This window comes from Protopterus annectens, chromosome 11.part0 (genome assembly GCF_019279795.1).
Source record: "Protopterus annectens isolate FY-2018-M chromosome 11.part0, PAN1.0, whole genome shotgun sequence".
NCBI classification, from domain to species: domain Eukaryota; kingdom Metazoa; phylum Chordata; order Ceratodontiformes; family Protopteridae; genus Protopterus; species Protopterus annectens.
In genome coordinates this window covers 431,449,232-431,462,408 of record NC_056745.1, presented here as the reverse complement: position 1 = coordinate 431,462,408, position 13,177 = coordinate 431,449,232, and the positions used below count along the sequence as shown (strand labels likewise).

The 13,177-nt window shown below is 36.1% G+C and overlaps 1 protein-coding gene across 1 annotated transcript in view; it reads right to left on the bottom strand.

The window, feature by feature from the left end:
* LOC122814949 (zymogen granule membrane protein 16-like) overlaps positions 1-13,177 on the bottom strand; it is a 48,960-nt gene that overhangs the window by 20,488 nt on the left and 15,295 nt on the right. The window contains exon 2 of the mRNA XM_044087208.1: positions 5,884-5,947. Coding sequence (XP_043943143.1) covers positions 5,884-5,947 — 64 coding nt within the window. The remainder of the gene's footprint in view (positions 1-5,883; positions 5,948-13,177) is intronic.

The following is a 13,177-nucleotide window of genomic DNA, read 5'->3' as shown; positions in this document are numbered from 1 at the left end:
ACATGTGTTTAGTTTTAGGTTAATAAAAGTATGAGAGGGGGTGATTTGAATAATAAACTTGAACTTAAAGAGTATGAGTGGATTTTACAATTGCAAGCTGACTGTCCTCCAGGTATTAATCAAACAATAACCCTAAAACCAGTTCATGTTTAAAGTAATTTTTTTTTATTTTATACAATGGGTAATTGTTTAATTAATTCTAAATGTTATTGGCTGTGCTTTTATTAAAATGACTATTTAAGGGTGATGTTATTGATTGATTGTATTTTGCACTGAGGAAGGGTTTTATGTGAGCCCAAAAGCTTAGCTGTTTGCAGTTCATTAAATCTTTTATATAGTATGTTGCTGAATCTGTTTTTATTATTTAAGTATTCCCTTACAGCATGTTTGTGTAATCTCAAGGTTAGTATATACAATTAGCAGAGGGTGTGGGGTTGCCTTGGTCTATATTACTTTGTTGAAAATTACCTTCATCGAATCTCTGTTCATCAAACATAACTCAGCGAACATTCCTTTTAATGAAAGTTCATATCGGTGAACGTTTTACACAAGGAATGGAGTTTGTTGTCTACCACTTCGACTGTCACAAACAGCATTTCAAATCCACCCCACTACTTATATATACCAACTCCGAGATCGCACTACAGTGAGGAAAAGGGCAAATTTCCTACTGCTGGCCAACTAACTCCATTCCCTGTGTAAAACATTCATTGAAGGGAATGTTTGCTGACTTATGTTCAATGAATGTAGGTTCGAGAAGTTAATCTTTGACAATATAGATGCAGGTTGTCCCCCTGCAAAAAAAAAAAATAGTTTTTATTTTATCTTTCTTTATTTATTTTTATTTTAAATTTTGCATGCACTGAGGAGCATGTGTACTGGATATCAATGCCAGCATTTTCAACATTTTTACATTGACTTTTTGCAAGTCAGCCTTGGGTGCATTCAATATTAAATACTACACCTGGATAGATAGATGGATATATCGATTGACAAATAGATAGATTGACAGATAGAGTAACAGATTGATAGATTGATTGATATATTGACAGATAGAGAAGTAGATAGATAGATAGATAGATAGATAGATAGATAGATAGATAGATAGATAGATAGATAGATAGATAAACAGCTTATATAACTTCATCATGTTATTTAAGTGGGGATTTTTCATTGGTTCTGTGTGTTGGAGAGAAATTTGGATTGCATTTAACTGGAGGTGGTCATTGGAATAATGGGTCTATATTAGCTAGTCGAAGTGTCAAAAGAACAAGTGCTCTTTCATTGACTGCTAGTATGCGAAAACACACAATGTTGACCGGTTGGAACAGTGATATTTTTTTTGGAAAAAAATCTCTGGGCCATTGCCGAGACTTTGCCGTATCCTCCACTGTGGTGTGATCTCAGAATTGGTATATTTAAGTAGGGGGGAGTGGGGTCACAGCCCCCCATGTTGGGGGCTGTGGGGGGCAAAGCCTCCCACTTTATTTTGTTTGCAGATTTGTTTTGTTTTGTTTTTTTTTTTTTTGGAGCAGTGATTATTTTTTTCCCTGGGGAAAAAAAAAATCGCTGTTCTGTGTGTTCAACTTTGTGTGTTTGCAAATATTAGCAGTCGATGAAAGAGCGTTCACTCTTTTGACACTTCGACTAGCTAATACAGATCCAGAATAACGATGCTGTATCATTACACAGTTTGGTTATGTGCTGTTTACTTCTTATATATATATATATATATATATATATATATATATATATATATATATATGTGTGTGTGTGTGTGTGTGTGTGTGTGTGTGTGTGTGGGCTGATGTGTACAGACATATGTGGGTCTGTTCTGAGTGAGTCTGTGTGCATAGATAGACAAATACTGTCTCTGTTTTAATCAGACTACTGTATGCTTCCCTTTCATTATTATTCTTAATAGTATACAAGTTACTTTATTAGTTACTTCATTCGCTACTTTGGCTTGTTAGATCATGCTTGCCATGCTGTGTTACATGTGGACAATTATGCAGAATAAAAACTATATGCACACCAACCCATGATGTCATTTTATGCTTTCTGTTATATTATTTTATGCTTCAATGCAGTGACTGAAATGGGTCCATATGCATGAGTTCACTATTACAATAGCTAAATAATATATTTATTTTAAATTGGGAGTTTAGAACCTTACCTTAGAGCAATTAAGATCCTGTGCCCCATCCTGTAATATGTTTAAAATTCTGTCCACACTACTAAGATAGAATTTAAAATTCTGAGTCTTGTAAGTGTGAGTCTTGGAATACTGAGACTAAATTGTGTAATATTCTATATGTATATATTCTGTATATATTACTGTAACCACTATGCGTAACACTGTTTCTACTTCTGTACCAATTAATGTTTCATTTTTTTTCTGCATCTATGTTCTTGTCGGAGCTTTTCTTCCCGGGCCTCCACCGAAAATGGTTTCTTTTAGGCCCAGTGGACTTTCCCGGTAAACAAATGCAATAAATAAACAACAATAGGGGCTTGCATAAACCACATACAAGATTATTGTTTCTAAAGAGTTTTCCTTTCTTGAGGTAAGGTGACCTTGGAGTGAGTGTATCTGTGCGACAAGGGTATATTGCTAGACATACTCATTGTACTTTTTTTCTGAGCATCTCTTGGAAACATTTTTACACAAAGAGCCGACAGATTGTTTAGAACTTTCTATAATAATGTTTATATTGCAGAGTTAGATAAAGCATATACCTGTAAAATAGCCATTTTATGGTTATAAGTGGCAACAGCTGAAAATAAAAGTGTCTGTTTCCTATGTATATAAGGGCAGGCAAACATTTTGAGTGTTGGATGCATTTTTAAATGACAGATGAGTGATGGGGACAACAATTCAACATCTTAGAACAAAGTTTTTGGTTATACCTTTGACAAGTAGAAGGGGATGTCCCCTGCAAACAAATAACTTGAAAAGAGTGCAGTGATTGGTGACATTTACTGTTAATGAATAAATGTCTTTGCTCTGTATCTCTAGTCTGTCACAAAATCTACATTTTCTACAAAGTAAATGCCACATACTGATGTATTAGAAAGTGACAGATTGAGCAAGTTTGTTTTTTAATTAATGTTTCTACCCTTTCTTTAATTATAAATTCACAAATGAGAAGTATAGGAATAAAAATCACGGTAAGGTTATTTTGAATGCCTAATGGGATATCACAGCTAGACTTAAAATGGTTCTTTAACGCAGTTAGCCTAGTATTCACCTATGAACCTGTGTGTGTGTGTGTGTGTGTGTGTGTGTGTGTGTGTGTGTGTGTGTGTGTGTGTGTGTGTGTGTGTGTGTGTGTGTGTGTGTGTGTGCATTTGTTTCCATGTGTGTGTGTGTGTGTGTGTGTGTGTGTGTGTGTGTGTGTGTGTGTGTGTGTGTGTAAATATTTAGTTTTTATTTAATACTGTGATAGGAATGGACCTGACTCCTAAGTCAGGCATAATAATTCAAGTTCATGAAATTAGTTTTGATTCAGTCTTTGACATCTGCCAAGAATGCTGTTCTGAGAACCTGCAGTGTACTCAGAATTTTCTTTTTGTGTAGTTCATATGGAGTTGCCTGTATTGGTAACAAAGTTATATATGCGTGAATATTTGTACACACATTAGCAAAGTGGCTGCTATTTTCAAATGTATGCATTTTAAATGGTATACCTTCTTGGAGCTAAGCAGGGCAGTTTTGTGCCAGATCATAACTTTATGCTGATTTGATATTTTTGTAGGATAAAACACTGACAGCCACTCGTGTTACTTAAGTACAACTAGTGTCATGATAAGCTCGCCTCTCCATATTAAAAATGGATAGTGATTCATCTCAAGCCACAGTTATTGATTATGCATACGATTCTTCAGTGATATGTGCTGCTACTACCCTACATGATCTACAAACACTAACACAAAAATCCTTCCTTGAAGTAGAAACATGGCTAACAAACTCCCTGCTAATTCCAAACCCCCAAAAAACTAAACTCATGATATCATGATATTCCATCCCACTAAAGCTACTGCATCTCTGTCTTCATTCAACATTGTATCAACAAACAACACCATCATCTCACCCTTACCTCACACGAAACTACTGTGAGTAGAAATAGATAGCAACACGGGATTTGACATCCGCATAATCCCATACCATAAAAGAAGTACACAGCAAACTTGGCACACTGTATTGGAACAAGCAGTTTCTTACAAAAGAAAACACAAAATTTACTACAGCTCAAATCTGATTTCAACTCCACTTTATGCATCACCTATACTAGCTAACCTAAGAAAAAAACAAATTAGCTAAACTAGACTCCTTTTATAACAAAATCGCCAGGTATGCAGCAAACTCATCCTTTAAGAGTCATTGCTATTCTTCACTCAGACAACTCAACTGGTTAGAATTTCCCCATCTCTTACTCTTCAACCAACTAAGCATGGCCCAGAAAATCTTCTATCAACCCAAGAATACACCTGCCCTTCAAAGCCTTCCACAACCATAATCCAGCAAGACAGCCTTATGCTCCAGCAGCAAACCCCTTATGCAAACAACCAATGCCGACAGTCATTCTGGAGAGGCCCTCTATTCTCAGCTAAGGTAATTTACCTTCTTTACATGGACTCTGATGTTCTATACACACATAGGATCTCTGAGTTCTGGTAATCTGACAGTACAGTGTGCTCAGAAAACCCAATGTGTGCATTTCTAACTAATGGTTCTGTAAAAACTATTTAATATTTGTATTAATTCTGTATACTATGCCATAGTCTCATAGATATAACACCTGTGATGTAATATGTTCTCATAAATCTGTAAAGTTATTTGTCTGTATTTTATACTTTAAAGTCTGTCTTTAACTTTTATTTACTATGTGGGGCTGTTCTCCCCGAGCCTCCACTGAAAAAGGACATGTGTCCAGTCCGACTTTCCCTGTAAACAAATGTAAAATAAATAAATAAAATAAATTTCTCTGAGGGAGACCAGGAACTTTTGGAGTGTTTATCTAGGGGATGGGTGGGGCTCCTGCTGATTATACTCATACAGGTGTGGGCATCCCCTACAAGAGTCCATTGCACTGTCACTCCTGACCAGATGAGGTGCATTCATAGACACTGTAGGGACTTCAGCCACCTTCCTCAGCAATTAAGAGAGCCAGCATCAACATGATGACCACTCCCAGAGACTCTACTCCTCTGCCTTTGGGACATAGGTGAGTCCCCCCATTCACCTGGACCATGTATATTTATGCATGCTGCACATCCTAGTATGGCATAGTGCTGTGTTAACAATAATGAATGCAGGGATGATGTGTAATGTGTTGTTGGGTTAGGGTCATCATTGGGAAAATGCACTGTTTGATCAGCAGATGTTTGCAGCCCATAACCAAAGTTGGGGGGGTTGTGAGCATGCACATAAACAAGGTTAGGGGGCTGTGATGCTCATAAAAAAGTCATGGGGTTATGAGCATGCTCATAAACAAAGTTAGGGGGTTGTAAGCATGCTGCTATAGTTAGGTCCTGCACTCCCCTTCACACTTCCTGCTGTGTTAATTTTTTTTTTTAATTTAAACTTAGGAAACAGGATTCCATGAATCAGAAGTACTCACAAATACATTCACAGCATACAAAGTTACCACTCAGTCATGATGTACGTATTGCTTTGATTAATCAACTAAAAGCCTGCAGGAATAGAGCACTGGACCCAAGTATGAAGAACAGCCATGGCTAGTTATTCCATCCCCACCAACTAGACATCTTTCGGTTGAATTCTACTTCTGCTGATTGTCTTTACAGGACACAAGACACCATGCAAACATGTATCTTTCAACTGTCTTAATTTGTACCACATATAATGCAACAACTTACCAGCATTTCCAGCACCAAATGTAACAGCTATGAAGAATAACGTAATGGTCACAGAAGGAGTCATCTGTTAACAAAGAAAACACATGTATAAATTGTTAGAGTAACCAGAGGCATTAAAGAGAAAAGCTTAATGGGCAAAGCATTAAACATTAAAATGCACAGATAATAATTTCTTCGTATTTGTTTGATTTCCTCTGGCATACACAAGTTTCATATGTTTTATTTTAACAGAAGTGGTGAAAATAGCATATGTAAATACTCAACACACGTACAGTAGTTGAGTTTGCAAAGTTGCAAATAGGTGATATTTGATGCATGCATTTAATATTAGTACATATGCATCACTGACATAAGGGCTGAGAGTACAAACCCTGCTGATAGAATAGGATTTGATTGCTAGGTGTTGAAAAGTACTATAGAATAAGTGGTAATTGTTGCATACATAAACACGTAGATAAGCATCTTTTTAAGTCAGCATGTTTTTTAACGATCACTATTATTTTATGCATATCGTCACTAGCTGCTTATAGATTACTTGCATGCCGTGTCTTTGGGTGTGTTTTACATACTTCTGATTTAAGCTCTAAATATAATTAAATGGCATTTGCTCAGAACCACAATCTGTCACGCCCAAATGGGTAACCAGTTAATATGCTGGGACCTACTACAGCAAGTCCCATAATTTGGAGAATGAATGGCCAAAAGATCGGACTTGTACATACTAAGTCTGAGATGCCATTTCTTTAAATATTCCCTTTTCTATGAGGTATGACAATCTTGGAATTGGTATATATAAGTTTGGGGGTGTGGGGAGTGCAGGGTGACCCCCACCCCACAGAAAGAAGTTTATTTAAAGGAGAAGAATGGTTTTCAAGATTCGCTCTTTTCTTGTGTTTTCAGTTATTTTTCTTTTTTGGCTTGTCAGCAGTTGGCATTTTGAGTGCCAATATTTCAATAGGGAGCCTTCAGAATGTATTGCTTGTCTCATTGAGTACCAGAGTCACGACTACCAAGGTCTTCATGGGTCCGTCTACCTACTGGGTTAACAAACATATACAAATAATGTAAACAGTTGTTCTGGGGGGGGGTTCCTTCATTGTTGACGTATTTTCTCTTTAAAGTATTCATTTAGTTAACTATTTCAAGAGAAGGTCAGTAACTGAATAAAATAAATAAATGTGGCATGGAGAAAGGTTTGTCATCAATGCTGAAAGCTTGCTTGTATTTATAAGGTGTGCACTGACAATATTTGAAATATATATTTCCTCAAAATATTCAACTCCTGTACACATACTTAAAGAATACTAAAACTGGAAACACAGTTTATCAAGAAACATTTCATTTCATATGTATGAAATGCAAATGTGCACTTAACTGAAACATAATTTCTGCTGAGATAGAAAGTCCCCATATCCCCCCACTGAGGGCACAAGATCCTTTCACTCCACTTCTGCATTTAACTCTAGCCCTAGAATCACAGACTTGTGCAGTTGTAACACAAAATAATTCAGTCAACTCAAATTTCCTACAGGGTGATATTGGATTAAAACAAATTTGTCAAAATGGCCTTCAGTTATACTGCTCTCAATTAGCTGAATCTCTGCTAGATGAGTAAAATAAGAAAATAAGTACTGGGGATGAAATAGGCAGAGAAAAACAGTAGGAACTTTTAATTTGCATCGGTCAGAAGTCACTATAAAATGCATACTGCCTTCTTTGAAAGTCATATCAGAAATGTCAAGATTCGACATTATTTTCCTCAAACAGGTAACTTTATTGTACACAACATGTCATCTCAATATAAAAGATACTAACGCTTCACCATCTTGCACAAGACTGACTACAGTTCTGAATTTGCAATGCATTGTGGTACAGCTGATCCTTAAAAGGATTACACTATACATCAGTATTAAATAGGGAATGACAGTACGTAAGTATACACAATATATATATATATATATATATATATATATATATATATATATATGGTTCCCATTCAGAAGCCTGAAACATCAAAATCCTGAAACAAAAGCCTGAATTCAGAAAGAATGAAAACTCAAAATCCTGAAAGCCCAAAATCCTGAAAGACCAAAATCCTGAAACTCAAAATCCTGAAAACACAAATAATGCTAATATCACTCAATATAACTACCCACTATCTAACCCTAACTGACCTGACTGACCCTAACCCTAACACACTATACTCACCTCGACACACCTAACTTCAACCGCCTCTAACCCTCTAAACTTAACCTAACCCTAAACCCCAATATTTGTCACTATTGCCTACCCTAACTTCTAACCCTAAAACACTTAACCGCCTAAAACTACCCTATAAAAAAACCAAACGCACACTACCCTGACCCCAACGCATGACCTAACACCACAGGGCTAATAGCAAAAGCCACAATGACATCAGTATGTCTATTTTGTGTTTTCAGGATTTTGAGTTTCAGGATTTTGGTCTTTCAGGATTTTGGGCTTTCAGGATTTTGAGTTTTCAGGATTCTGAATTTTCAGGCTTTTGGTTTCAGGATTTTGATTTTCAGGCTTATGATGTTTCAGGCTTCTGAATGGGAACCATATATATATATATATATACAGGCATTTAACAGCTCTCATTTACTTTTCACTGCACCTCCCCCTTTACTCAAAAAAATTGCATTGTTTAAATTGTTTGAAATTATGAAGACTATGCAGGCACATATTTGTATCATACATTCAACAATCTGGACTGAACCCACAGAATACAAGACACTGAACATGAGCAATCTAACACTGTTGTTATCATCAGTCCCCTTTTCCCATTTTTTCTTGGGGTCTGGGTGTCACATTAGCATTAGTCAGTGTGACCAAATCACATTATAAAAACCTTTGCATAATATATAGTTATTCCCATGATACACTGTGACTGTTTGAACCCTGGTTAGAGCTAAACTGGGAACCTAAAAAAGAAGAATGTTAAGACCAGTTGTTACGACATGCATCACAGCACTAGGCAAAACAGAGTCAGCTAAGTCAAGAAGAGTAACAAGCTACTCTATTGGTGGGGTAGCACACAATCTGTCGTTACGATTCATTGAACTTGAACTTTCACCCTTGTCTCAATCATTTGGTTGAGGTACATTTCTTGCTGGGACAAGATTGGATTTGCCAGACAGCAATCTGGTTATTCTCAGCTCAAGTTTGCTCAAATGGTCCTCTGGGACAGTGCACGCAGGTTGACCTTCATCAGGAATTACCACGCTATGTCATCTATAACAGCAAACAATGGTACTGACTTTAGTCTGCACCATGTGGGAACACGGTCCAGTAATTTTGAACAGTGTTACATTTGTTGGTTCCCATTTTTTCTCTCCCCCCCAAACTTTAAATGGACAGCTTAAGCTGGATGTAGGTTAGGTAGTGGTCATGCAGAATGACGTTCGTTGTAAAATTTTGTATATGAATATTTAGATTCTTGGTCACTACACTGAACTGTATGCTATAGAATAATTCCTGACTCATGTTTTGACTTTAACCCAGGCATGGCACTTCATATTTGTCTTCCAAGCATCACCTGTGAGAAGGGTTTACTTCGATGGCATTATCTGGAGTAAATTGCCGTTAGACCTTTAAGTAGACCAGTTTGCCATGATATCTTTTTACCTGCTTGTACTGTTCTCTCAGTTTCATCATTTCATTGCAGACAGTGAGGACTAGAATCAGTAAGAGTGAAACAATAGTCAGCCTTGAACTGATGGGATTTCACTAGACATAAACTGTATACCAGTGTCTGTAACCAGTTGTACAGGTAGACCATACATTAGTAATATAATCTTCAGTCTGGCTAATATTTGTTAGCTAGTTAGTTATGGTTAGTACATTAGTTATATCATATGAATAGTAATCAATAACAACAAGATAATTTTTCCCTTCAAAGTCATGAAAGTCTGTGGCCATCTTTTGCCAACAACCCTGTGATACTGTTGTTGATATTAAGTGTTCGCATCCCTGCAGTGGTGTATGTAAACACCTTGCCACTAAGTCAACAATGTCTTTATTGATGTTAGGCCATGGCATTGACATTTTGGTTGTTTCTGTCCACTGAGTGAGACCTTGGTGACCCTCCTGTATTTAATGTATGACTTCTGCTCATTGATTTAAAAGTACTAAAATTCTGTGGTGACATAACAATAAGTCATCTTGGTTTTATAACTATGCTCTGACTGTAAAATACCTGTGCATACATTGTTTGGTCAGTGTACAAAGATTTGGGCCACCCATTATGCATATGTTGGATAACAGCTTACAATATGGGGTCATTTCTGAGTAACACATTTAAGCTTATTTAGTCTTTTTAGTGGTTATTGGTCTGTTCACCATTATACTGTGTACACAAGCTACAATATCATTTTCAGTGCTTGATAATGGTTGGTCATACATAAGATTTCTGAAGAGAATCTCAGCAGCAAGTTGGTTGTCCAGTACATATACTGCTTTAGTAATGAACTTTGTTGGTCTCTTTACCAGTCACTGGCACCTTAATAGCACTTTGTCTAAATCATATAACTTGATTAATGGAACTAGTGTTTTATGATCAGTTTGGAGCTGGAAACTCTCGAGTTCTAATAGGTATCTGGAGAACATTTCACAAGCCTACACACTTGTAAGGCATTCTGTTTTTGATTTAAGAATAGCCCTGTTTCAGCATCTGTTAACATTCTGGAACAATACGCTATAGGACCCAATGCTAGTTCATCTCATTGGAGTAACACTGGGCCTAGGCCATAGGTATTAGCATCTGCACTTACTAGTGTCTGTTAAAGGACAGAGCATTGTGGGAAGATTAGGTACAAACTTGCTGAAACAGATGCTCGTGCCTAAAGCTTGTCTCAGTTCAGTTACACAAGATGGAGTTTGCAACTTAGCTATTGTGCACTTTGCTTGCTTCTGGTTTGATATCACTAGTGCATATGTAGTTCATGAAATGCTAAAGCTCTGTTTTACTAAAGCACCATTTTCCTTGATTAAACTTTAGACCTGAATCTTTGATTGTTTGTAGCACTGTGTCAAACCTCAAATCATGTATTTGCTTGTCTGGACCAAACACTAGGCTGTTCTCCATAATAACACCATCACCATCCAGAGCCTTGAGTAAATCAATCATTTTGCACTGGAACACTTCAGGTGCAGAGATACTACAAAATAGCAACCATTTTAAACAGAATCTTCCCATAGGTTTAATAAAAGTTAACTGCTTTTGACTTTCCTTGTCTAATTCTATTTGCCCAAAACCACTCAAGCATCTATCATGAAAATATTTTTGCATTAACTAGCTCGGGTACTTTCTCTTCAAAGGTATGTTGTGTGGTGCCAGGCCTGATGCTAGGCTAAAGAAAACTAATCTAAAAATGTATGTATTTTTTTCTTCTTTATCATTAAATACTAGTAATACATTTGGTCTGTAAAGTGTGTATAACTGTGATCTTTTCTCTTCATTGGTTAGTACTAGGCTATCTGCCCTTGTGGGTCATTTTAAGCCTAGTCAAATTTCACATTCCAGAAGTAAGAATCAAAATGTACCTTCTGTCGATGATGTAAACACGTTAATCATTATGCCCATTCACTCTGTGTAATTTAATTGCATTTCATTGTAGAACAGGATAATCCAATACATTAGTATTGAAAGCACAATCACAGTATGTAGATATGTAGACGATAGTCTCTGAAGATGATAAATTTTTGCTAGAGATAAATAAACTGATGGATATGTTAACTAGCAAAGGTTATACAAGTAAATTGTTAAATAAAATCAAAAGAAACATGTAAAAAACATAATGAGAATTTTTTCCTGATATTAGGTAGACACTTGGGGACCACAGAGGTGCAGAAATCCATGGCAAATAACTATTAATATACAATGGTTGTTAAATATGGAAATGGTAGCAATGCCATTAGACAGATATTTAAGAATAACTGGAAAGTAATTGAGGATGATCCTTGTATCAGTTAGTTTTAGGTAATAGCCAACTGTTTGTGTATAAGAAACATTTGAACCTCAAGGAACATTTTGAGACAGGCAACAGCAATAGTACTTTGTAAAAAAATAATAGAGGCATGGTTAACTGTAGTTCTTGCCAGCAATGCAAATATATATTTGAGGGCTGGAGCTCTAAATGTGAGTTCAAACTGGACCTTACCTATGATTGCAATACCACTGGTGTAGTTTATATTGCCTTCTGTGATTTTTTTCATGGGTTTTATATTGCCAAGACTGATTTTTGCTTTAAAATACATATATACGAGCATTATTATGATATTAATATCTGTAAGAAGTTTCATTTTTTTTATATGAGAGCAGGTAATCCCTAATCTGAGAGGAGGGGCTTGGGAACACAGAACTGAATATTGTGAACTACTTTGCCAGTTCAGGTTAGGTGCAATTTCCCACCCAGGAGTGAATGATGTAGGATCAGTAAGCAGTGTGTGTTGAAAATGTGTGCTGCTAAGCTTTGAAAGTTTTTATCATTTTCTTTGTTTCTTAATATGTTTCTTAATTTGATGGATTTTTATGCCTCATTTATTGAAAAGTGACATTGTTAAATATTGTGTTTTTAATATCTTAAAAACATTAATTGCATTAATCATTGTTGACTCATTCTGATTTGTAAATTAAATTATGTGACTTCCTACTGGTTGTGTTTAAAACTATGGATAGAAGTGTTTTGTAATTAGTTCTGATGAAGTTCTGTAGCATATGGGATGAAAGTTCTATACTTTACTAAATAAATGGATATTATGTGTTTTTAAAGCTTTGTTTTTTTTTTCAGCTGCCCTGTATTGGACTTGGGTTTTACTTGGGTTGTATTTAGTTATTGGTGTTTTGTCAACCTGAGAAATCTCTCTGTTTTTGCTGGTTACTTTTAACAGTATCACTTGACAGTCTGAATGTTTCGTTATTGCTGTCTTTTTTGGGGTACTCATTTCCCAGCATGCAGTAAAAAATGTTGTCAGCATAGGTACTGACACACTATATTCAGCAGCAGATGTGAGGAAACAATTTTCAATTCTTTTGGAATGTGCCTTATATCAAAATAAATAAATATATGCTGATAACTTTGTTAGTTTTGCGTTTGCGTTCTGAAATCCTAGCATATTGTTTTGTTGGCTGCGTCTTATGAACCAAAGATGTGAAGCAGATTTTACAGAATGACTGCAACCTCTGATTTTTTTGGGGGGGAAATGCACCCTAGATACAATGAAACAAACAGCTGTCAAATTCATACTATTGTTCATGGAGACATTGTAAAAG